This window comes from Talaromyces amestolkiae (genome assembly GCF_001896365.1).
Source record: "Talaromyces amestolkiae strain CIB chromosome Unknown scaffold1.1, whole genome shotgun sequence".
Taxonomy (NCBI): Eukaryota; Fungi; Ascomycota; class Eurotiomycetes; order Eurotiales; family Trichocomaceae; genus Talaromyces; species Talaromyces amestolkiae.
In genome coordinates, this window is record NW_024468037.1 from 420,312 (window position 1) to 444,817 (window position 24,506).

Below are 24,506 nucleotides of genomic sequence, written 5' to 3' on the forward strand. Positions count from 1 at the left end.
GAACTTATACCAAGCTCGTATCATTGCAATCTTGCTTAAGTATTACGCAAGTCTTAGTTGCTAAGCGCCTGAAAGTCATTTTTGGTTAGAAACAATATAATTGACGGGTGCCAACAGACCTGAACTTAGTCTATCAATTAGATAGGCATAGGCTTTTGGCTTATTGCCACGTCTAGTATAATCTCTAACAGACATTGAGCATCTTCATCGAGACATTTCCTCTTTGCCGCGTCACGCTCTTTACATGACGCTAAAAAGCTGCCCAACAGCGTAGCTAATTCAAGCTAAGAGCCATCTTGCTTCGAGAGCTGCAACTATACGTAGTTCCTTCGACGTCCAATCATCTAGTCATTTAGCCACGATGTTGTTGAAGTTGGCATGCATGGAGATTCCAGCTTCTTATAAATCTTTTTATTAGCGGCGATAATTCTCATGTATACCCTTCACAAGTATCGCATCCCATTTGTTTCTGTCATTTTCCAAAAAAATGCCATTTCCAGTGCATTTCACAGCATTTGTGTCGGGGTTTCTGTCGCTGCATGCCCTTCTCGGCCCAGCCTCGGCTGCTGACATTGACTTGAAGAGCTTCAATCCCGAAGACATAATCTCAAAAGATGTTGCTATTATTGGCGGTGGCTCTTCAGGCTGTTACTCAGCTATCAGTCTAAAAGATAAAGGCAAGAGTGTCATCGTGATCGAGAAGAAGGACCGTGTTGGCGGAAACACGGAAACCTATATTGATCCGGCAACCGGGACACCAGTCGATATCGGTGTCCTAGTCTTCCACAATATCTCCGTGGTCACCGATTACTTTAGTCGATTTGATGTTCCGTTGACTCTGTATGAGGAGGATACCGCAGATGAATCTGCGTACTACGATTTCCGCTCGGGGACAGAGCTCAATATCTCTTTTCCAACTTTAAATGAGACTGCTGTGGCGTTTAACAAATACGCGCAGTTTCTTGAGGAATATCCTAACCTCGATAATGGCTTATTCCTACCAGATCCAGTTCCGGAGGATCTGCTTCTGCCGTTTGGCGAGTTTGTGGACAAGTACGATATTGGCGCTTCGCTAAACACCATGTACGAGTTGGACCCTGCAGTTGGAAACTTCACTACTGTCCCTACGGTAGAGCGTATCAGAACCATGGGCCTTAGCCTGGTTGAGCAAATAGCAACGGGCTTTCTTACCACGGCGCACCACAACAATAGTGAGATTTATTCGAAGATTCAAACAGAGTTGCTCTCAGCTTCAAGTCTCTTGTTGCACTCTGAAGTAGTTTTGACCCAGCGTCAAAATGACTCAGAAGGCGTCCAGCTTGTCGTGAACACACCTGAAGGCCGCAAGCTCATCCTTGCGAAGAAGCTACTCATAACCATCCCACCGAAGCCAAGACTGCTGAAAAACTTTGATTTGAGCGCAGACGAAACAGCAATTTTCTCCAAATTTATTGACGTCGGCTACTATACAAGTATCGTCAAGAACACTGGTCTTCCGGACGACTTAAGTGTTTTCAACTATAATCCAGATACACCATACAATTTTCCTATTCTCCCAGCAGTGTACAATGTTCAGACTACGCCGGTACCAGGCTTGCATCTTGCTATTTATGGCACCCCTCGAAGCATCGAAAGCTTCCCGCTGTCTGACGAGGAAGTGAAATCAGACATCATCAATGGCATCAAAACCCTCCAAAAAGCGAACCTAGACAAGTTCAATCAGACGGAACCTGAGTTTGTAGTTTTCAGCTCTCACACTCCATTTTACCTGCAGGTGAGCCCCGATGATATTAAAGATGGATTTTATGGGAGACTGTATGCATTGCAAGGCTTGAGGAATACGTATTGGACAGGGGCTGCTTTTCGGGGCCAGGATAGTAGTGATCTTTGGAGGTACTCGGAGGAAGAGGTGCTGCCAGGATTGCTAGAGAGTTTGTAGTTACGGTCTATATGCAATCTATGTATCTTTCTTTGTGTCATCCACGGCACCACCAACCTAGACAGGTACCCTATCCTCGATCCTTATAACAACTGCGTGCTGAGGCAAGAACTTTGTATCTCGAGAATCTAGAAAATTTCGCCCATGTACTTGGTAGTTGAATCCTCAATTTATCTTTGCGCTCCAGTCACCCAGCCCTGAGGATCAACCGGTTCGTTGATGTAGAAGCAGATTTTTGTCATGGCATGAGTGAAGTATGATAAAGTAATGGCTCTATTGGAGCGAAGAACTGGGGTATCAAAAATCACATCAACGTCTAATAAACAGCGCAGTGGATAGAACAGTGACAAGGCATAATATGCTCAAAACAAAACCCATCCTAGAGTTTCCCAACTAGCCGTCTCGTAGACTTTACCAGATACCTCAGGACCAATCAAGCCTGTTAAAGTCCATGCAACCTCGGATATCCCATAGCTTTGGACATATCAACCATTGTTCCCTAGTGATCCTGGCTGATCTACCTCGATGGCATCGTAGATCTTACTATATTCAGCATACAATCCAGTAAGCGCCATTGCTACACCCAAATCAATCAACATGAGAAGTTCGCATAACAACTCTTTCTAGCTCACAGAGTCGTGCTGGACAAGTCTTAGCAGTATCAAGGGAGGTTTCAAAAAGAGTATCCCAGATGCCGATATCTAGCGTGTACCTCACATGTCGACGACGGATTGAGACTCCGGCCGAAAGTATCCACGCGAGGCATGTCTGGTGTACGCTGATGTGCTTTCTCCATGATTAGGCCGGAAAGGAATGATTTCCGTGCTTCCTATCGTTTTGAGCGCTGGACGGAACCTTCCACTCTTTCCAGACCCAGCTCATTACGTGCTGTAAGATTTGTTTCACTCGCGAGGAGAATGGTTATATCATTGACGCAAATTGTCTAAGTCGCCGTCCAAGGTCGCCTCGGCGATGTCTGGATGTGTGTGGTGGCAGAGCAGCATTGTATATGTGACAACCAGCTTGTGGCCGAGACGGCTGGCTGTGTATGGAGACATTGGTGTAGAATCGCTCCAAAACAGGCCAGAGAACAATGGCACCTTCAGATCGAGTGACTGAGGGTTAAGCGGCTTTACTGGCACAACATAGTACCTGGGCATGATCGTACGTCCATCCCATTAGACATGGCGACCGAGGAGGAAGAATTTTCTGCCCTGATTAAATTTTAAGACGATGGCCTGGTTATTGGGTGTCAATGTGAGATTTTCGATCATAACTTCCATGGGTGTTGCTGACTCGAGCTGCAGAAAGATAAAGAAAATATCATAAACGAGGCGTCGTAGGAGGGCTATTTGTGTGGTTGATATAGGCGTATTATCGTTGAATCTTCGAGGTTGTTTCTTGTTGACTGAGGAGCCACAGAGATAAAAGCAGTCTTGGATTGACTCCGTCAATTTCGTGGTAGAAGCTGTGCACTTTCCATTGACGCCTTTGAGCGTCTTGAGGGCTACCATCGCATCTCCATTGTACCGGAATTTGCGAGGCTCGACTGGTACGTATGTTGCCATGTGCTGAAAAGTCTGTCTGTTTCATTCAAAGTTGTGCTGATATAGGACAAGCGTTGTTTTTTCTGAGCTAGACTACTCAAGAGGAACTGGTATGGGCGAGTTCCTGAATGGCTGCAACTCGCGGGCAAGTAAAATAATCTGCCAGATCAGAGTCAGTTGAGCTACCAGAACGCTAGATTGGTAGAAAGTACCATAATATTTTGGAGTGTCTAGGAGAGACTTCTGATGAAAAGCCGCTGAAAGCACTGCCTTCGCCCAAGTTGTCTTTTCCAGCGTGTTGGAAGGATACTTCAGCGTGCCCTTAAAAGCAAAGAACTCGAACGAACAAAATAGGAGCTCAGAGTAGCAATTGGGGCAAATTTAAGTGCATCGTCAAGTAGGATATATCCGAGGTGTCATATTGGAAGCAGGTAGACCAAAAAGCTGCGCACAAACTAGATGAGGTGATATGGGAGATGTATTATGGTGGTGGAAGAGGAGGAGAAGCAGGAAAATCTTTCTGGTAAGCGAGAATTTATTTCTGAGCTCAGTACTACGCTAAGCTCAATGGAGGCGCTACTTTTATAAACAAACTACCAGGCAATGCCGTCAGCTCTTTCAGGTGATGAGTGAGTGACAATGAATACATGGAGAAGAGAAGAGAAGACAATGGCGCGTCGCCCCGGGCGTTCAAGATGAACGAAATTCCCCTCGATTTCCATATTGAGGCTCCGCTTGGCGGTGGGCTTTTTTCATGGTCCAGGTGTGATTCGGTGCCTTGAAAAAGGCCGAATACCCAGTTTGAAGCTGAGTAATTATATGATTTTAAAGAGTCATCGCGTAAAACCATCACCAAACTTGAGTCAGGCATGAACTACGTATACGATCTCGTACTCTATACGGATACGACCCAATTGAAGCGTGCGGCGTACCTGATTTAGCGCTCCCCACTAAAACACCTAGCGCGGATCCACCCATTAGCCTTTGCCCCATCTCCCGAACATCTCTAACCACACAACAACAGTCAAACAAGTCGTCCGAGACTGCCTAAACACAAACCAATGCGTCTCACACTGCCACTCTTAGCAAGACCAAAGGCAGCAAAATTATCACCGCTCAACAAGCCAGAGACACTAGAGTCGTATCTCTCGACCCTAAAAGCGACACAGCTCCGATCGCTTGCCCGGGAGACGGGGATTCCCAATTCGGGTCGAAAGGATGAGTTGCGTCAACGACTCAACGATGTATTTTTGACGAGTGTCTTTCTTGATGATGGCGCTAGTCGCCATCAAGCTAGACCCAGAAAGAAAGATGAAGGGAAAGGGTTGAGTGTGTTGAGCATTGACATGGGGATCCAGAATCTGGCGTTTGCGCATTTGATTGTGAGGGCGCCGGAGACGGTATTAGAGACAAGAGATGCAGATAAAAAGCAGAAAGGATTGGTGACGCTGAATGCGTGGCATCGCATTGGCGTTCAAGAGCTCGGCGCTGGCTCTCCTGCTCCTGGTCCTGCGACTCAGGACGCAGACACAGAAGTTAAATTAAAATCTCTCCTCCCTCCCTCGGCATTTCGCACATTCACCTCTACTACCAAGAATCAAGCACTCGAAGAGTTTGATGCTATTGAGGAAGAGCTCCCAACTATGAAAATAGCAGCAGCAAACAAAAACTTCGAGCCCGACACCCTCTCCCACAACGCATTTGTGCTCCTCTCCTCTCTGCTACAGGCCTATAAACCAACACACATCCTCATAGAACGCCAACGATTCCGCTCAGGCGGGCAGTCCGCCGTGCTAGAATGGAGTTTGAGGGTCGGCGTGTTTGAGGGGATGTTGCATGCTGTGCTGCGTACGATGCGGGAGTTGGCCAGAGTCGATAAATCCCGGAGTTGTGAAGAGAAGGATTTTCAGGTGCATCCCATTAGTCCGGCGAGGATAATGCAGTTTTGGGACGAGTCAAAGTCTTCGATTGAAGGAGACGATAGCAGCGAGAAGGGGAAAGGCCAGAGTCAGCGGGGGGTAAAAAAACAAAAGATGGATATTGTGGGTCATTTGCTCTCTGCTTCGAGTTCATCGGATCTCGGAAAGAGAGGTCTATTATGCTGGGATGTCGATATCAATACAACGGACACGGACAAGCAGAATGTCAGTGATGTGGTGGATGCATATCTTGGACGATGGAATCCGCAACTTCTAAAAATAATTCCAAGCTCTACTACGTCCAAAGCAGTCAGGGAAAGCAAGTCGGATGTCAACAAGAAAGCATACAAAATCGAGAAGATGGATGATCTTGCGGATTGTTTGTTGCAGGGGCTGACTTGGCTGGAGTGGCAGGCTAGAAGGGCAAGAATCGTGCGTGGGGACAGACAGGTTGATGTATGATCGACCGAGGATTCTGTGTATACTGTATACTACTTGTAATTTTGTTGCGTAAATAACGAAATCTATGATTATTGTCAAAAATAATTTACAATAAATCAAACTCCATCTATGTGCTAGTCCTATTCAATGCATCAATGTCAGGCTCATCTGTTCGGCTCGAGATGACAGGCTAGCTGTTGATGTATGGTAAAAAATTTATTTCCGAGAATAGAACCTCTCACCGACTAGCAGTAAGATAGACGAAAAGTGCTGGCAAACAAACAAGGTTCAAGAAGATAGAAAAAAAGAGGCCATCACCCAGTGTTGCTCTTGTCATAAAATTCAAGGCGATGGAGAGAAATGTTAAAAGATTGAAGCGTACACAAGCCAACGAAGCCGAACGACTTTATAGACACGAATGCGAACAGATTGAACCGAAATCAGTATCGTAATTTATGTGCGTCTAAAAGTAGCCGGTGGGGCGGGGACGGCCAGTGTGCAGAGGGCGAGTGCTGGTCAAGAACCCAGAGGATGTAGCCTGGCCTTGACCAGGAACATTGGTTGGGTAGGGTGCGACGGAGGTATGGCCACTGCCGTGGGCGCTTGGAGAAGGGGGAACCTTAGCGGTCTCGGTAGGTTCGACGACAGCAGTATCAGTTGGACCAGCAGAGCCAGTCTCCGTTGGCTGGACGGAAATCACCTCGGTATTGAGGCCCACTGAAGCGGTGGGGGTAGCAGTCTAGATGGTCCATTAGGTATATCATATAAAATAACCCGGCGCTGACTTACCACTGTGACGGTTTCCTTCTGAGTGACGGTGACGGTGGCCTGTCCACTGCAACCCTCGCTGCCAGTGCCAGTAGCGGCAGGACCAGAGCCTCCAGTAGAAGAAGCAGCAAAGACAGTAACGGTCGAGGTGGAGGTAGAGGTGCTGAAGACAGTTGTTGTGGCTTCGCTAGCAACTTGCTCGTTGCCACCAGGGGCCTATATTTGTTAGTATCGTCTCTGGTTTTCGAGAGAAAAGTTTAGGACATACAGCAGTAGCAGTTACGTAGAGGGTGTCAGTCTCAGTACGGTGGATGGTGGTGGTCACGACCTGGGTGGAAGTGCCAGTTCCGAGGGTGTAGGTCAAGGTTAGGTCAGTAGCAGAGGCGGACGAGGCGGGAGCAGTCGCAACGCCGGTGTTGAGAGGAACAGGGTAAACAGTGACGGTAGGAAGCACAGGAGCGGAGCTCAGAGAGCGCTTGGGGTGCAAGAGGCCGTATTCATGGTGACGAGCCTCGCTCACGGCCGCCAAAGCAGCGATGGCAGCAAGAGAAACCTTGGTGAAGAACATTGTGAAGTCTATGTTGCAAGTTGAACTACTTTTGAGAAATTTGATGCTGGAAACCGAAGTTTGTTTGGTCGTGTAGTTCGAAAAGATTGGCTGGACTCGTCAACGAGAAGGAATTTCTGAGCAGGTCAAAAGAAAGAATGCGAAGTCAATTCGCTAGAAGCTCTTGAAGGAATGAAAGAGCAACGGTGATGGTTGAAAGAATGAAAGCTCTACCCAGAGAGTGTGAATGAACGACGAAGCGAGATCTGAGGCCTTGATAAAGAAGGAAGAGGGAAGGAGAAGAAGAAAAGAGAAGGGAAAGAAAGCATCAGAAGAAAGAGTCCAGGCCGGTGCTTAGGGTTGGCATTGGCAAAGTGGAAACTGGAAAGTGGAAAAAGCAGCCCGTGGGCAGGTGGGGTCCTTCCCTGCTGGCAGAAATTGAGCGGTACGGCGTAATTACCGAGTGTTCTGTATCAAAATCGAATTACTGACTCCGTAGAAGATCGAAACGTGCGCTGGACGGGCGCTAATTGGGCAGATACAGACCGGGTGCCTGGCTAGCGAGTGGGTCTACCGTTTGAGATCAATAAGTCGTAATCTAATACGTAGTAATACGTTGCCCTCCAATGCCCTATTCCGTCATTGTTGCAGGCGAAATTACTCAGGGACCGTACTACTCAAGCATCTTGACACTATGAATTGCGCTGCTTACCGACGATATGTCACATAGCAGCCATAATTAACTACACAGTGTAGTATTTACTAATTGTGGGTATGGGCGTTCTAGTCTTCTATGATCAACTTGTCAGGTAAAGTGCCTTGCTGTGTTCTCACGTCCTTGCTTCTACTGTCCACACTCAGCACAGTAAATTCGATTGCTGTCCTACTGCTGCCAGTGTCCGTGTCTCGCTTTGTCCAACCTCATGTATGAAGATAAGTCTGATAAGCAACCATTGCTCCATCGGCAGCCAATCAGACAATGTCTCTCCAAAAGGCGTATTTGATTGATCAAAGTGCGAGACAGGCTAGTCGGTTAGCGCACGCCCGAGACAAGCCATCGGCGCTGGCACCCCACCCGGCTGATCCTGTCACTTTGAATTCATTAATTTCATCTAGGATTTTATGATTTTCGCGTTCTTACAGTACAGTGGCTTKTCCGCTAATATATGTACGGACTACTATATACATGTGTCATTATCCACACCGTACGACACGGCTGCCTTTAAATTGATGTTATTTAACTTTGTCAAAGCGACTCGCCCACTCGGTTCGGTCTGTCAGCTGTGGCACGGTACCGCTCGGCGCTTCGTTGCTCGCCCGACCCGAAATAAGTGCATTCCGTTATCGTCGAATTAATTGACAATTGTCCAACTAGGTAGAAAAGAAACAAATATTAATCTATTCACAACAGTCACTGGCGGTTACGCTGATGTTAGTTCTTCGCTCGCTAATTGCCAGGAGAATTGTTTCATGGGCGGCTCAAGTCTGGACCCTGGCTGATCCGAGTAATTAGAGACTCATCAAAAGCTCCGTGTGAAACAACGGAACTTGTTTGATCCATCAATGATCAATCAGCCACCATGCGAAGAAGCATCGACATATTAATGAATATGGATCCCTTTTGCGATTCAAGATATTTGTCTAAAACAAAACTCGAATTGTTTTACTGTATGATCATGAATCACAATTAATATGGCGTGGTATGACGCCACGTGCCTTATCAGCGCTGATAAGCTGAAATCAAGCCACATTCCGCGTTCCTGATCCAATCAAGATGTGGCTCACCATCAGCCACTACCGGCTCGTCCATCGTAAACAATTCATCCTCATCATTTGAACAGAATCATACACGACCTTCAGCTCTCATAGTTGCCAGCATGGCAAACAACTCACTCAACATTCTCCGCTCACGTTACGCCTCCTCGCTCAAAGAATTCATCTCCTCCCCCCGCACATTCGAAGTCCTAGACCGCGTCCCCACCGAATCCCACGAACGACGACCAGCCCAAAACGCCCGATCCTTATTCATCCTAGACTCCTCCTTCAACCCTCCCACCGCAGCACACTTGAGAATCGCATCGAGCGCTCTGGAAGAATCTCCCCATTCGTCCAGACTACTGTTGCTGCTCGCAACCCAAAATGCCGATAAACCATCCAAACCGGCCTCATTCGAGGATCGGTTGATCATGATGACTCTATTCGCACAGGAACTCCGGACGCATCTCCAATCGTCCTTGCCCTCAATCCCCACCGCGGATCTACCTCAGGTCGATATTGGAGTCACTAAACAACCGTATTTTGTAGACAAGGCAGCTGCAATAGAGCAATCCGGGGAATACCCGAGCGATCTGGAACAGGTCCATTTGACCGGATACGATACTCTAATTCGTATATTCAACCCGAAATACTATCCGCCTACGCATACGTTGCAGCCATTAGAGCCTTTTTTGTCAAGGCATAGGTTGAGAGTTACGATGAGGCCGGACGATGAGTGGGGGAATTTACAGGAGCAGGAGGAATATTTGCGACATCTTGCGCAGGGTGGAAGGGAGCAGGAAGGCGGGAAGCGGGAGTGGGCGGAACGAATTCAATTGATTCCAGGACGGAAGATTGATGAGATTCCCGTCAGCTCCACGAGAGCTCGTAATGCGGCTCAGAGTAAGGACGCGCTGCTTCATTCTCTGGTGCCGGCCGCTGTCGGCTCGTATATCATGGCGCAGGAGTTGTATCAGTCGAGTGATATATAGTGGTGTATATCATCATGAATAGCGTAAACATTACAGGCGCCATGATCCGGCTCTCTCATATCGTACATAGATCTCCCGAACGGCCACGGCTCTCATCGAGAAACTCCTAAACCAAACGCCAGCCTTAATACCACCAATATCGTTGCTACACAATTCCCCAAGAAGAATACTGCATCATCAATCTTCATCCTCTCTTTCACCCAAAGCATACGTCAAACCTCCAGCAACCATATTAGCTAGCGCCAAACCCATCGAGGTACCACGAACGATCCCTCGAGGACTCCATTTCTTCATGAATTTCTGCTTGCGTCGACTCGCCAGAAGAAGATATAACCCAGACCAGGCGGCGCTAATACCCGCGCTGTCCTTTTTGAAGCCGTTCACGTTTGTGTAGGATGTGAAGAGGAGGACGGGGACGAAGCTCATGGGTAGGAGTTGGAATGGGCGCATGTGTTGCGCGGTGATGAGTGTTGCTAGTAGCGTAGGAGGGAGGGGGTTTTCTGTTGTGTCGAGTTAGCTGGTAAGTTGTGTAGGAAGTATGCGATTGAGTATTGTCCAAAGTAGTCGAATCTCAAGCGTGAGATGAAATGACGCACCTCCCCAGCTTCGAGCAATCTGGTACACAGACTTTTTAGCCTGCTCTGTCCCGTCTGAAGTTGCCATTGTGTCTGCGTTGCTCCGGCCGTATTTAAATCGATTGTGACTGAAAAGTTGCAAAATCGCCAGTTGTTTAAGTAGACTGGGGAAATGCAGAAAATCGCTATCCAAGTTATACGCGGAAGCTCCAGCCCAATGCCGGAAGTGGAACCAAGCGGCGAGTCAACTTTGAGCCGTTCGAAGACCACGTACAATTAGGAACTTCGACTTTCTTATCCCCGAAATTCTGGAACACCACTCTGGCCAACGCCATCACTTGAAGCGATCAAATTTATTGTGCTATCCTGATCATTCGCTCTTTTTTATTTGATACATTCGAGGTATATTCTTTGTGAGATTAATGGTTCGTTTGAGCGGGGCATAACATCGATTCGATTCTACAGGGACTGCGGCTCTCCCTTTGCAATCACCAACGCTTTCAACACTACGATCGTACACTTACTCGCCGCCGATTACTCACTGATTCCTCGTTGTCCGTTACCACAGAGTCGAGCTTCCCGGTTGGGACTCTTCCAACACGAAATGCCATCTGCAACAACCTCTGGAGCGGACTCCAGTGGATCAGCGAGATCGCGCGAACACACACAGGGCAACCAAGATCGCAAATATACCCCCGAACAAAAAGCAGCCGTTATCAGAGTACGAAAATGTTCACCGACGGCATTTTACGAAATCCTGGCGGTACAGAAGACGGCCACGGATAGCGAGATTAAGAAGGCTTATCGCAAGTTGAGTTTGTTAACGCATCCGGATAAGAATGGTTATGATGGTGCCGACGAGGCTTTTAAGAGTGCGTTGACTTTGTGCTGTGAAGAGGGGTTGTATATTTTCTGACACGTGATATAGTGGTATCGCGTGCTTTCCAGATCCTTTCCGATTCTGATAAAAAGTCGAGATATGATAAATTCGGCGGCGACCCCGATAGCAGATTCTCAGCGTCTGGCGCAGGTGCCGGACCGTCAGCTGCCGGCAACCCATTCGGCGGATTCGGTGGTGGTGGTGGATTCCCGCAAAGTCGGGCTGGTGGCCCCATGTTTGAGGAGGAGATATCGCCGGAGGAATTGTTTAATCGGTTTTTCGGTGGTGGATTCGGTGGCGGTGGATTTGGTGGTCCGTTTGGTGGTAAGGTCTCCAAGGATGAAGCAATATCAGAGTATACTGATTGTCACCACAGGCGGTCCTCAATTTGTCTTCAATATGGGCGGTGGTCCCGGATTCAGGGTTCACCAATTCGGCGGCCCAGGTGTTCGCAGAAGACCACGTGAAGCTAATGCGCAGACTCAACCTGCGTCTCCCGGTTGGGCTTCGTTGACCCAACTCCTCCCGCTTATTTTACTGTTCATTTTCCCGCTACTTTCTTCGCTATTCTCCGGAGGACAATCAACTCCCGCTGGTCCCTTATATCGATTTGATGCCGTTTCGCCCCATACTATGCAACGAACTACGCCGGAACTCAAACTGAATTACTACCTCAACCCGCAGGATGTGGATGATTTCAGCGCGCGGAAATTTAAAAATCTAGATATTCAGGTGGAAAACGACTTTGTCAATAATCTTCATTATGAATGTGAAATGGAAGTACAGGAAAGAGAGCGAAGGATGCAAGCAGCGCAGGGTTGGCTGTTCCCGGATGTCGAGAAGATGAAAGAAGCTAGAGCTATGGAGTTGAAGAGCTGTCGTCGCTACGATGATGTGAAGATGAAACTCAAGAGGAGAAGATATTGATGTCTCTTCTTCCGATCTTTCTGCTTTCTATTATTACACAGTTGGTGGCTCTTTCCTCCCTTTCTGTTCTTTTCCTCGATTACCTCAGTCGATGCTGAAACCTTTTATTGACACTGCCTGTCTTATATAGAGCTGGTCATGATTGGAGTATTCTGGACGTCGGTCTTGTATTGTCTACCCTGTATGAGCATGATTCTTCTAGCGAGACTTCAGTAAATAGTTTAGTATTAGTGTGATAATATTTCCTTTCTACCTAATATCAAACATTCAAGTGTCGAAGCATATCATCAAAGTATGTATTATTGTTAGTATTATTATACAAAGCGGAGAAGCTAGCCTGACCCACCGCGAGCTTAGTAAAGGAAAGTGCGGGCAAACCTTCACTGAGATTCCATCATTTCTATGGAGTTTGCCCGCATGCTGTCATTCCGCCTTTCTGCAACAGCAACATTACTAAAGCACGGTCTGTTGACTCGCAACTACACTGACTGCCGAATCAAAAAGTTAAAGCCAGACCAGTTATTGATCGGTCTTTCTTTATTACTCATCGACAGATCACCGCGAACTGCTTGGAGGCTGAGCTTCGAAGATGTCCGAACCGCTTTCAGATGCTGATAAGGTTAGCTTGCTAATTCGACCTCCATTCTCATGAGTCTTACAACTCACTTTACTCTCTCTAGATTCGTAATAAGAGGTTAGCAAAATTAGGCGGACCCGCAACGTCAACATCCTCATCTGCTGCTTCACCGACAGAATCGAGCTCCACGCCGCGACCACCGTCGAATATTCCCACACCACAGCCACAACCCGAGCTATCGCCAGACCAAAACGATGCGAGAACAGGTGAATCCGCGCAAGGCAAGAGAATAAAAATTACTCCGGCTTCGGCAACGCCCAATGTACCGTCACCATCGGTGTCGCCTGCGCCACCTAAGCAGCGGGCTGGCCCCAAAGCGGAGGAGTCCCTCGAGACCTTTGAAGATAGAACATTACGCGCATTATTCAGCATTACTCTTGACGAGAACCAGCAGAAGACTATACATGGTCAGAAATTGACTTTTCTACCGGGCGTGCTCAGTGAACTCAAGGATGAAGGATCGGAAATCAGAATATCAACTGGTGTACTGGATCAGGCGATTCTGGAGGCTGCGTCCAACACGGGCCGTGATACACCCTTGGATTATCTTTTGCCGTGCTGGAAGCGCGTGCGGCGATTGATCAAAGGCTTTCGCAAAGCGTCTGATAATGATCCCCGATTCGCCGTGGTCAGTGAGGCCAAACGCCTTTGCATAAGTTACGCTGTATTTGCGGTAACTATGCCGGAGATGTTCGGGTTGGTCTCTTTCTTCTCATTGTGTCCCGGCTGAAAGGGGTGATGAAAATACAATAACGCTAACGACCAAATAGTCAAACGCCGACCGGCCGCTCGCCACTGATCCCAAACCTTCTCCTTGATGCAGAAGATGATCGAGGAGTAGACCTTGAATTTCTTGCAGAAGTGGTGAAGCTTTTTGAAGAGCAGGATGATTTGAAGTCTGCGATTATTACGACGGTGGAACAGATGAGCCAAGAACTATCTACAAAGACCATGAATGATGATTATAAGCCATACGTGACGGTTCGTTTTGGTCCGACGTTCTCAGGAGTTTTATGCTAATTGTCATTAGGCTCTCAGGAATCTCGTACACAATGCTGCTATCGGATCTGCCATCGCCGAATCTCCACGATTCCTCAACGAGACAGATGCTGCGTCTTTCGAAGTGAATACATTACTCGGACCTTGGTTTCGTTTGTCACCGCTTCAAGCACCAGTCACGAGTACATATTTCTCTAGCCCCAAGACCCGGGATCAAGGCTTCATTCTGAACTCGCAGCGGTCTCTTCGTATGACACAGCAATTGCTTAGCTCTGATCTTTTGGATGTTATCAATCATTTGATTCGGGCTTCGAAAGAGGCTAGAGAAAAAGTACTGGACTGGTTTGCGGCAGCCATCAATCTGAACCACAAGAGGAGAGCAATGCAGGTTGATCCCAAAACTGTATCATCCGATGGGTTCATGTTTAATATTACAACTTGTCTTGACCAACTCTGTGAGCCGTTCATGGATGCAGCTTTCACAAAGGTATACAAAATATTCCATACTATTCTATATATTGCTAAGTGAAGCAGATTGACCGCATAGACGCGGACTACCTCCATCGGAATCCTCGCGTCAAAATGGACGACGAGACCAAGATAAACGCAGACCAACATACATCTGACGAATTTTATGCCCGCAAAGCAGAAGGCACCTCCAACTTCATTTCCGAACTATTCTTCCTTACCGTCGCATCACACCATTATGGCAGCGAATCACTAACTTCCAAGCTGGAGCAACTCGAGAAAGACCTTCGCCACATGGAAACGCAGATCAATAAGTTTGAGCTTGAACGACATAAATGGATCCACAACCCTATGCAGTTGAGGACATTTGAAGAAGCTCTCAAAAAGTACAAAGACCGACTTGATCTAGGTCTATCCCTCAAGTACAGTCTTCAGGGTTTATTGTTTGATACCGTGTGGCAAACTCGTTCCATGCAATTCATGCGATATGTCATTGTATGGATTCTCCGCCTCGTTTCTGGAACGGACTTTCCCAAACAGAAACTTGCGCTGCCTCTACCAGAGGAACCTAGCGAGATCTTCAAATGTCTACCCGAGTATTTCATCGACGATATCGTGAGCAACTTCAAGTTCATCATGTGGTCTATGCCACAGATCATCACCACGGCCCAAGGCGATGAGCTTGTGATGCTGTGCATTGCATTCCTTGAAAGCTCTCAATATATCAAAAACCCATATCTCAAAGCTGGTCTTATTTCTATACTGTTCCGAGGAACATGGCCTCGACCTGGTGGAGCCCGAGGCATCCTCGTAGACTTGCTCAACTCATTGCCATTTGCAAATGAGTACCTCCTTCACGCCGCTATGAAATTCTACATTGAAGTTGAACATACTGGAACCCATACTCAGTTTTTCGACAAGTTCAACATTCGATATGAGATCTTCCAAATCATCAAGTGCATTTGGGGTAACCCAGCCTATAGGAATCAGCTTTCCGATTCAGCAAAGGAGAACCTCGACTTTTTCGTCCGATTTGTGAATCTTCTTCTGAATGACGTGACATTTGTTCTTGATGAAGCCTTTACTGCATTCATCACCATTCATGATACGCAAGAGCTATTGAACCGAGAGGGAAATACCATGGAACAGACAGTCCGACAAGAAAAGGAAGAAGCGCTGAGTGCAGCTCAACGCCAAGCCAAATCCTACATGCAATTGACCAACGAAACCGTAGCCATGCTCAAACTCTTCACAGAGGCACTAGCAGATTCATTCACCATGCCCGAAATCGTACAACGATTAGCAGATATGTTAGACTACAACCTCGACGCAATGGTGGGACCTAAGAGCTCAAACCTGCACGTTGGAAATCTGCAAGAATACGGCTTTAATCCACGTGGCCTCTTGAGTGAGATTATTGATGTGTATATCAACCTGATGAACAAGGAGAATTTCATCTATGCAGTGGCTSGGGAKGGCCGATCGTACAAGCCGCAAAATTTTGAGAAGGCGGCTGAAATCATTCGCAAGCGAGCATTGAAACCGGACGAAGAGTTGGCGAAGTTGGTGGAATTGGCGAAACGGATCAAGAACGCCAAGGAGGCAGATGACCAGGCAGAGGAGGATTTGGGAGAAGTTCCTGATGACTTTCTCGGTAAGATATTACCTGTTCGAAATTTTTAATGATGTCTTACTAACGTGTGGAAGACCCCCTTATGTACACTCTCATGCAAGACCCGGTCATTCTACCAAGCTCAAAAGTCACTATTGATCGCGCAACAATCCGTTCTCACTTACTGAGTGATCCAAACGATCCTTTCAACAGAGCGCCATTGAAGATCGAAGAAGTCATAGCCAGTAAGTCTGACAATCTCCACCAATGTGAAACAGTGTTACTAACCGGGTTCAATGTAGATACGGACCTAAAGAAACAAATCGAGGACTTTAAAGCAGAGCGCAAAGCTGCAAAATTGCAGTCTATGAAACAGGACGTTATGGATACTACGACTGATTAATTGCATTGTCTGCATTTGTGTTTCATATGGTTTGGATAGATTACTAGCATTATGAATAGTAAATATATTTTGCGCGAGAGCTGGTGGGCACTTGCTTGATATTCAGATTTCATTTTTTAAAACAATTTAGATTGATTCGGCTATAGAAGTCATGGGTGGTGTGTATAGGTATGACGCCTTCCTATTAGGGAAGCGCACATAGAAGAGACAGCTCAGACTATTTGTGTTCGGACCATGTAGAGTACATAGATCTCAAGTGCTACTACATGTGTAGGTATGTAGTACATCTATGCTATGCTCGTGTTTCGTATCCCATTGAGAGTCTGGAAGATGTCCCGGCACTCATTTCGTTGAAGTCAAAAGCAATCCCGCGGGATCCCTTCAAGACTTGGAAGAATGAATGCCTTGACACCTGGAGACGTACCCTTTACTCACAGGAAAGAGATATCAGAAGATTAGGCAACCAATGTATTCATATAAATCAGTGTTTTCGATATGTTGTTTGCCTACGGGCATTTGGAACAGAAGTCTAGAGAGCGTTCAGCTCAGCCCTGCACTAAAGTACTTTTTTTTATACCTTTCAAGGTTCCTGGTCCCAGCTTCGATTCCGGCTAGACACCAGTTGCGCTTTTTCTATGATGTTGGCCAACTAGGCCTTGATGTACTCACCTCACCGTCCATTGGAATTGGGCGGACTTGTTCAATATATGCGTGGATTTGGACTTTGTAGGACTTCTCCGCCAGCTCATGTAGATTGAGGTCTAAATGGTAAGACATCAATTCATCAGCAATCCTACGACAGAATAATGGAGCATATGAGCTTATTATTGCTTCCATGTACACTGCAAATGGAGGTTGTTGCCTGGTTGTCTGGTTGTCTGGTTGCCTGGTATGGGGGGTGAGTTTGACGAAAAAATAGCCCTAATTAGTGATTATTCATTTGTGTGGGGAATTCGGAAAGGAAATGTGCAGAATTCAGGAATTGCCACATATCGTTAGCTTGTCCGCACGCTCACCGCTTTGGTTTAACCCAATCAAGCAGTACTGTGCACGTTTTGTCAAGACGAGCTCTTAGTTTTGATGCTTCAAGACAGTCAAAAGTACCGTTCATTCGTACTAGATTTCTTTTGTACGTACTAATACTTTCAGTTCATACTTTTCCGACGTGTAAGAGTGTTAACGCGATCAGCCAATCAGAAGCGAGCGATCCGCAGCTAGGATCTGGCCGTATTGCTCGTACCTACAACATTTTGGCATGTTGATCATCCCGACGTAACAACCACGCGAACCTCTACGTCTATAACTTCTTCTTCTCCTTTCTCATGATAATTCTCCATTGTTACAATTAGACTTGATTTCATATTTCAAGAATTTCATCTGCTTCGGTCGTCTTACGCAATGTACAACATTTTCGCGTTCGCGAAATCTTTCTTTCCCCCTCAACCGTGGGCTTATACCTGGCAGCTACGTCTATTCCAATGGTTTCCAGCCGTAAGTTTTCTTCCAGCATGAAAAGATAAATATATTGAGAAGGCTGCAGGCAACCGTAATCCAATGGCTATTAGACTATCATCCGTCAGGGAAATTCTCCATGCCAAATTCTGCGCTCAATCTGAATGGCCGCTTTGCATGGAGCGTCATGGAGGTAGTCGGTCCCATTAATCTGCTTTACATGTTATCAACACTTCCTGCAGAGTTCAATTTCTCATTTTCAGAATTGCCTCTGTGGAACAAGGTTGCTGGCGCTCTCTATGTGATTCATTATTTCAATCGATCTATTTTGAATCCGCTCTTCGTTGCGCCTAGTATTTCCCCGGTCCGGTTGGAGGTATTTGCGCTTGCGTTCATTTTCAACTGGTTCAATTCTTCTTGCATCGCTGGGTGGATTACAGGATATGATCTCACTCAAGGTCTGGGGTACACGCCTCTACCGACATCATCGACGACACTCCAGCAATGTCTTCCATATATCGGCTTAGCTACATTTGCATACGGAATGATTGGCAATATACGATCTGAACGAACATTATGGAGTCTTCGCCGCGAGGAAGCGCAGCGTCAAGCAGCCAAAAAGTTCGACGATAAAGCGGGAAGCGACAACGAGAGAAACATCTACCACAAAGTCTACGTAATTCCTCCCGCAAAAGGGCTATTCCGTTGGGTTCTATATCCGCATTATTCTCTCGAATGGCTGGAATGGGCTGGCTTTGTATTAGTCGGTACGGCAGTATATCCTGCTCATGCGTTTTTGCCGGCAATATCACATCCCGGTTTGCCAGCTCCGTCCGTCGCTCCAGCACCATGGTTGCAGCCATTTGCTATACTTGCCAAATACCTACGCGTTCCGTTCCCGTGGCCAGCTCTCGTGTTTATTTTGAATGATATTTTTACCATGTTGCCGCAGGCACGACGAGGTGTGCGATGGTACACTACCAAATTTGGAAGTGATGCCGTTGCTGGGCGGAGTGCGGTGATTCCGGGTGTTCCTTTTCTTTAGGGAGCTATTATGCTGGGAACATGATCATTGCAGAGTGATTAGTCGGGGACGTATATAGAGGAGTTCGAAATATTATCTATTGCCAAGGTGTGGGTGCCTGCTAGAAGGAACAATGTTAGGAAAGTCCCCGTTGCTCCTTCCTCGTGAAAACACATCAGTTCTCCTCCATCCACGGTAGTCTCTTCTCTTTTTTACCCTACAACAAGCATAAATACCCATCGATTGCATGTCTTTTGGCTCGCATAATATCGTGTTTTGCATACATCTGATCGTCTTTTGAAGCACAGTATCTTCATCTTCATAATACATGTGTATTAAAAACATGGCCTTTCTCAAACCCCATCTCCGTCGAAAATCGAGCGAGCGATCACGACCAGAAAGCCTGGGTACGAGCGTGAGGCATCGTAAATCAGAATCTAGTCCGTCACGGACCGCCTCAGTGCCGGATACGGAGAAGAAATCCGAAATCGATGTTGAAGTGGAACATTTGTTCCAACAGGCAACGGATACAAACAGAGGCCATACTTCTGATCAACGCGAAGATCCAAAAGAAGACTCATCTCTGCTGCATAAACTGATGAGACGCAAGGATCCTAACTCTAAATCGACCGGCCTAACGGTAGGAATTAGAAGATCCTTTTCCCAGCGAGTGCGTCCGAAATGGTCAAATGAACCGAAGCCTGTCGACGATACAGTCACACGAGGTAGTTCTCTGGATTTCGCCAGCGAGACCGGTTACGACAGTGATGCAGCATTCATCACTAGCCCACGTTTCTCTGAGCAAAGCTGGGATTCTAGACCCCATTCAAGCCCGTTTACCCTGGACAGAACGATGACCTCGTTGAACCACGTGCTGGCGGATGATATGAAAATACGGCCGGGTTTTAACGATGATAACGAAGCTATCGTCTTGCCATCTACAAGGCACCTACCTAATGTTCTCTCGATTTCTAAAAGAAGAAGGGGGAAAACTGAGCATCCTGTCGACAGGAACGGTCGATGTTCTCGATGGGTACCAAGTATTCATCTCAGTAGTGAAGGTGAAAGACCAAAAGAAACCCCTGCGCTTACCAAGAGCGTTCCAAAGAAGAGCCGCTTCATGGAATTATTGGACCATCCCGGATTACAAGGCAAAGCCTCAATTCAACAACCTCGGAAAGTGAGCATTGGGTGGATGTCGGAGGGCAAACGTTGTGGATATGGGTATTCTTTTGTCGACAAGGATGAGAACCACGCTTCTGGTGCTACGGATGGGCCGGGTGATAATTCACTTGAGACTGAAGAGAGAAAGTCAGTTGCCGATGATGACGACGCGAGCAATGCTTCCTTTACTACTGCGGTACCGGCAGACAACTTGTCTGAGACTGAATCTGGGTCGGGTACAGATGCAACATTAGTCGATAACGGTCGAGGTGCTTCGCTTCGCCAGTCAACTGTCGAGGCTTTTTCTGAGCTAGAAGACAAAGATTCTATTCAAGTGCCTGAAAAGGTGCCCGAAAAGAATCTTAGCCAGTCGAATGCCAAGGATTCCTCTAAGCCTGACTTCGTATCATCTTCCTATCGACGACAACGATGGACCTTGTTCCCTAGCTATACCAGAGCCGAGAGAAACAAAGTGACAGATCCCAATGATGCAGTTATTGTCCGGGACTTCTGCCCCAAAGCGTCTCCAGACAGACCTCAGCGGGAAGATAATGACGACGAAAAGAAACACGATCTGGTGGTCAAAGCTATTCGTCAAGGCTTCCACGACACCTTTCTCTGGGTGATCGGTCTCGGCAAACGTGAAATAGCACGATACCATGCCGGATTTCAGGTGCAAGCAGCTCGATCTCACGAAAACGTTGACCTTATATTTGAACCGACAGTTCCCTTTTGGGACCATGTTCCAAAAGAGGAATTGGGAGATTATCACATTGAAGCCTGGCGAGCGGCGAAGCGTCGACCGAAGAAGCGATCCCGTAATTTGAGAAAGTTTAGAGTGTCGGTTACTCATAATTTTGATGCTGCTAGCAAAAAACGAAAGAGGTCGATGCCGTCGCCTCCGTCTTCGTCGTTGAGCCAAAAATTTCGAGAAGATATCCGTTGTGAACTTGAGAATGGTACGAAGTATGTTGGCAGGAGGCACAGTGCAAAGTTTTGATCGAGAAGCTCAAATTATGACCGAACTACCCACATGCACCGACTGGAAGAGAGTGTTGGGAGATTTTGGTGATTATCCCTATTGATTGGCATATGTGTATACTTTAGTCATGTCATGGAATAGAATCATACATCCTTAGAACAAATAGTATACTCCTTTAGTATTGTATATCATACATCATTCTTGGATTGTACTATCTAGAAATACATCCTCATGAGAAGAGGTTACTTCCGCTGCCTCTTGGAACTCTTATCACTCTGAGCACTCAACACACTAGCCGAACGTTTGTGCTTATTGCCAGCACTACTCGTCTCGGCCGTTGTATTACCTGTATCACCATTCTGCTGATTCGTATGAGTCTCTTCTTCCTCCGCTGCTGCGCCTCCTCCTTGACTCTGTGGTTGATCTTCCACAGACTCGAGTTTGATTTGTTTCTCTGCTTGATCGATGCCTGTTTCGTTGTTTGTTGTGCCGGAACTTGCAGCAGTAGGATTCGCTTCGCGCTCTTTTCTCTGTCGTTCCTCTCTAGCAGCTTCCAGGACTCGGATTTCGCTCTCCACTTTCTCAGAGACTTTGCGCGCGTCAAGTAAGGTGTTGACTTGATGAATGAGTCTTTCAAATTCCTTGCAGACTTTCTCGGTAGGCATGAGCAAGCGGAGAGGGATATCGAGTTCTGTAAGAGCTGCGGCAAGTTTTTGGGTTTGGATGTTTGATTTGGCTTGTGTGAGTTTTGTGGCTTTGTCGTTGCGAAAGTGTACACCTGGGGTGATGCGGTCGTGGTGTTGGACGCCGTAGCGTTGTTCTTCTTCTTTGGTGAGGGTGCGTATGGTGGGTTGTGTAGGGGTTGCGGCGGCCGAAGCGGCGGCAGCTGCTGCAGCTCCTCCTTTCTTGTTGGACAGAGCAGCTGTGGGTGTTTCGACATCGCGAAGACCGTTTGGTAAGGTTTGGGAGGGTGTTTGACCAGCTGGACTTGGTAGACTCTCCGGTCCGAGTATGGAGCGGCGCTTTTTGCTCTTGTCCGCTTGTAATAAGGTCGACAGAAGCTGTGACAAGCCCTGGCTAGATTGGTACATGGTCGTGTTGCTGACGTGGTAAGGAACGTCGAGTCTTGCATAAAGCTCTCTGCGCTCTGCGATGAAATTCTGCTCGTTTGTGACGATACGTTTGAGTTCTTCCAATAAAATTCCTTCTTCTCGGACTTCGTCAGCTGTGCGATTCAGTTGTAATGCCGCCAATTCCTTTCGCTGTCGTTCACGATCCGGGTCGAATTTCATCATCTTTTCGTGTAACGCGAACTCAGCTTCTGACATTTCCGAAGGTGGATGCTCGAGCGCAAGCATGTTCGCTGCCACCGTATAGTAACGAGCCTTCATCTGCTCCATAGTCCGGACACTTTTCGCTGTAACAAGTGCTGTCGCATTCGCATCGCTGGTCTCTGAAGTTTTGGGCTGATAATCGTATCGATCAGCAATAATCACCCATCGTAAATCGTACTCTGCCACCAAGCCCAGAAGGTAATCCGTCTCCTCGCGCGACCAATCATCACTCTGCAAGTGTCGCTGGTATTGTTCATCGGTGTATCGGCTGGGAACCTGAGCCTTGATATTATACTTGGCAAATGCATATTGTCCATGCTCCTCTTGTGCGCCATCAGTCGTCTGCTCAACTTCCATTGTAGCGTCGTCTAATTTGTTCACGGGCTCCATTTTCTTCCAATGTCGAAGAACTAATCCATCGCTGCGCGCCTCGTTTTTGAACTCGGTCATTCGCCTGTGGCCATCAAATTAGAATCACGAAAACTTTCAACCTTGCACAAATTACCATACCATGGAATCGCCCTTCGATTAGATTTCTTCAGCTTGTATTTATTTTCGTTGAGGGCGATAGGAGGCGCTTTTTCACCGAGTAGCGCGAAGAGCTCACGAGTAATACCCTCTTTTAAATGTCAGAAGAATGAAGTCAAGATCGAAAGGGCCTGGAAACTAACCTGGCCTCTTTTCCGCGACTTTCTGCTTCTTTGTAGGTCTTGGTTGCCCATCTGCGGGCAAATCGAGCATGTCGCGAACATCCGCGGCGGCCATGATGCAGGATGCGCAGACGCGACGCCGGCGGTGTCTTATAGGAAACGGAGACTTAGGCAATTGCTGGGAATTTCGAGGTTTGTTTTCAAAGCTTATAACTCGAAATGTGCTGCTGTTTTTGATAAATAGATGGGTTCTTGAAGATGGGTGATGAAAACAGTCGAAAGTCAAGATTCTAATTGAAGAACGGGGCACGCGGCAACTTCCCTGTGATTGGCCATACGGTAGGCGGTGAAGCAGTTGCGGCCAAGTTGACAAAGAGGAGCTTTCCCCTTTAGTTCTATCAATAATATTGACAACATCTCAACATCTGCCTTTCAATTACTTGATTGTCTTTGTCCTTGCTCCTTGAATCATTCAATATAGCCGCCATGTCGGCATCAAGGACCAGCCCATCATGGCTGTTGACACTCTTCACCGTCTTGACCGTGCTGTCCGCACAGGCACGCGCACTCCACGTATACATGGAAGGCCAGCAACGAAAGTGCTTCTTTGAAGAATTGCCCAAGGATACATTGGTTGTCGGTAAGACTCATCGCTATAGCATCGAGTCAGTTTTATAGTGACTAACAATTGATGCGCAGGGACATACAAGGCCGAAATCCTAAACAGAGAATCGAATACCTGGATCCAGGATTCCTCGCTCCAAGTCCTCATCACCGTCGAAGAAACCTTCGACAACGATCACCGAGTTGTCTCGCAGCGCACACCTAGCGACGGCCGCTTCACATTTACTGCCGCCGACGCTGGTCAACACAGGATCTGCTTTACTCCCGACTCGCAAAGTCAAGGATGGCTCTCAAGTGCGCCCACCGTGAAGTTGGCTTTGGACATTGCTATCGGCGCTACCAGCAAGATTGAAAGTGAGGACTCTGGAAAGATTTCGGATATTACACAAAGAGTGAAGGATCTCAATAGTCGATTGGAGGATATTCGTCGTGAACAAGTATTCCAGCGGGTATGTTCATCCCTTCTCTTCTATAGTTTCTTTGAAACTGAAAGCTAATCACACTTGACCTTTTTCTAGGAGCGAGAAGCCGAGTTCCGTGATCAATCCGAAGCTACCAACTCTCGTGTCGTCCGCTGGTCTCTGATTCAACTAGCCGTCCTTGCAATTACCTGTGCATGGCAGTTGTCGCATCTCCGATCCTTCTTTATCAAGCAGAAGTTGACTTGATCAAGTGATTATGACTATAAACGACGTTATTTGTTTGTCAGGACGCTATAGTTGGTGTGGGATTCTATGGACTCAAAATTTCCAGTAATCTAGGACCTTGCGCCTCCTCTGATCCTGTGCTATAATCCTCTTCTCGTGTGGGGAGCTAGGCATTCGCTCTGGGGTATGACTTGTAATGATAGCAAGAAAAATTTGCTTT

General features: G+C 47.1%; 11 protein-coding genes across 11 annotated transcripts; 8 read left to right on the forward strand and 3 right to left on the reverse strand.

Moving 5' to 3' along the window:
• Positions 1–487: 487 nt before the first annotated feature.
• BHQ10_000133 (uncharacterized protein) lies at positions 488–1,939 on the forward strand (the record flags this gene model as incomplete). The annotated part of the gene is made up of 1 exon (XM_040873354.1): positions 488–1,939. One exon carries the CDS (start codon positions 488–490, stop codon positions 1,937–1,939), a length of 1,452 nt encoding a protein of 483 aa, XP_040728638.1.
• A 2,608-nt stretch (positions 1,940–4,547) lies between these two features.
• On the forward strand, positions 4,548–5,867 carry BHQ10_000134 (uncharacterized protein; the record flags this gene model as incomplete). Its single annotated transcript, XM_040873365.1, has 1 exon — positions 4,548–5,867. The coding sequence occupies one exon, from the start codon at positions 4,548–4,550 to the stop codon at positions 5,865–5,867; it is 1,320 nt and encodes a 439-aa protein (XP_040728639.1).
• A 442-nt stretch (positions 5,868–6,309) lies between these two features.
• Positions 6,310–7,182, reverse strand: BHQ10_000135 (uncharacterized protein; the record flags this gene model as incomplete). Its single annotated transcript, XM_040873376.1, has 3 exons — positions 6,310–6,585; positions 6,636–6,830; positions 6,883–7,182. The coding sequence occupies 3 exons, from the start codon at positions 7,180–7,182 to the stop codon at positions 6,310–6,312; spliced, it is 771 nt and encodes a 256-aa protein (XP_040728640.1).
• A 1,856-nt stretch (positions 7,183–9,038) lies between these two features.
• Positions 9,039–9,908, forward strand: BHQ10_000136 (uncharacterized protein; the record flags this gene model as incomplete). Its single annotated transcript, XM_040873387.1, has 1 exon — positions 9,039–9,908. One exon carries the CDS (start codon positions 9,039–9,041, stop codon positions 9,906–9,908), a length of 870 nt encoding a protein of 289 aa, XP_040728641.1.
• Positions 9,909–10,085: 177 nt separating this feature from the next.
• Positions 10,086–10,571, reverse strand: BHQ10_000137 (uncharacterized protein; the record flags this gene model as incomplete). The annotated part of the gene is made up of 2 exons (XM_040873398.1): positions 10,086–10,408; positions 10,505–10,571. The coding sequence occupies 2 exons, from the start codon at positions 10,569–10,571 to the stop codon at positions 10,086–10,088; spliced, it is 390 nt and encodes a 129-aa protein (XP_040728642.1).
• A 516-nt stretch (positions 10,572–11,087) lies between these two features.
• On the forward strand, positions 11,088–12,290 carry BHQ10_000138 (uncharacterized protein; the record flags this gene model as incomplete). Its single annotated transcript, XM_040873409.1, has 3 exons — positions 11,088–11,355; positions 11,412–11,687; positions 11,740–12,290. The coding sequence occupies 3 exons, from the start codon at positions 11,088–11,090 to the stop codon at positions 12,288–12,290; spliced, it is 1,095 nt and encodes a 364-aa protein (XP_040728643.1).
• A 589-nt stretch (positions 12,291–12,879) lies between these two features.
• BHQ10_000139 (uncharacterized protein) lies at positions 12,880–16,409 on the forward strand (the record flags this gene model as incomplete). Its single annotated transcript, XM_040873420.1, has 7 exons — positions 12,880–12,909; positions 12,971–13,623; positions 13,698–13,908; positions 13,958–14,413; positions 14,461–16,048; positions 16,102–16,251; positions 16,309–16,409. 7 exons carry the CDS (start codon positions 12,880–12,882, stop codon positions 16,407–16,409), a joined length of 3,189 nt encoding a protein of 1,062 aa, XP_040728644.1.
• Positions 16,410–18,000: 1,591 nt separating this feature from the next.
• On the forward strand, positions 18,001–18,906 carry BHQ10_000140 (uncharacterized protein; the record flags this gene model as incomplete). The annotated part of the gene is made up of 1 exon (XM_040873432.1): positions 18,001–18,906. One exon carries the CDS (start codon positions 18,001–18,003, stop codon positions 18,904–18,906), a length of 906 nt encoding a protein of 301 aa, XP_040728645.1.
• Positions 18,907–19,213: 307 nt separating this feature from the next.
• Positions 19,214–21,049, forward strand: BHQ10_000141 (uncharacterized protein; the record flags this gene model as incomplete). Its single annotated transcript, XM_040873443.1, has 1 exon — positions 19,214–21,049. One exon carries the CDS (start codon positions 19,214–19,216, stop codon positions 21,047–21,049), a length of 1,836 nt encoding a protein of 611 aa, XP_040728646.1.
• A 224-nt stretch (positions 21,050–21,273) lies between these two features.
• On the reverse strand, positions 21,274–23,130 carry BHQ10_000142 (uncharacterized protein; the record flags this gene model as incomplete). The annotated part of the gene is made up of 3 exons (XM_040873454.1): positions 21,274–22,819; positions 22,876–22,984; positions 23,037–23,130. 3 exons carry the CDS (start codon positions 23,128–23,130, stop codon positions 21,274–21,276), a joined length of 1,749 nt encoding a protein of 582 aa, XP_040728647.1.
• Positions 23,131–23,501: 371 nt separating this feature from the next.
• On the forward strand, positions 23,502–24,307 carry BHQ10_000143 (uncharacterized protein; the record flags this gene model as incomplete). Its single annotated transcript, XM_040873465.1, has 3 exons — positions 23,502–23,655; positions 23,715–24,088; positions 24,158–24,307. The coding sequence occupies 3 exons, from the start codon at positions 23,502–23,504 to the stop codon at positions 24,305–24,307; spliced, it is 678 nt and encodes a 225-aa protein (XP_040728648.1).
• Between the last annotated feature and the right edge of the window lie 199 nt (positions 24,308–24,506).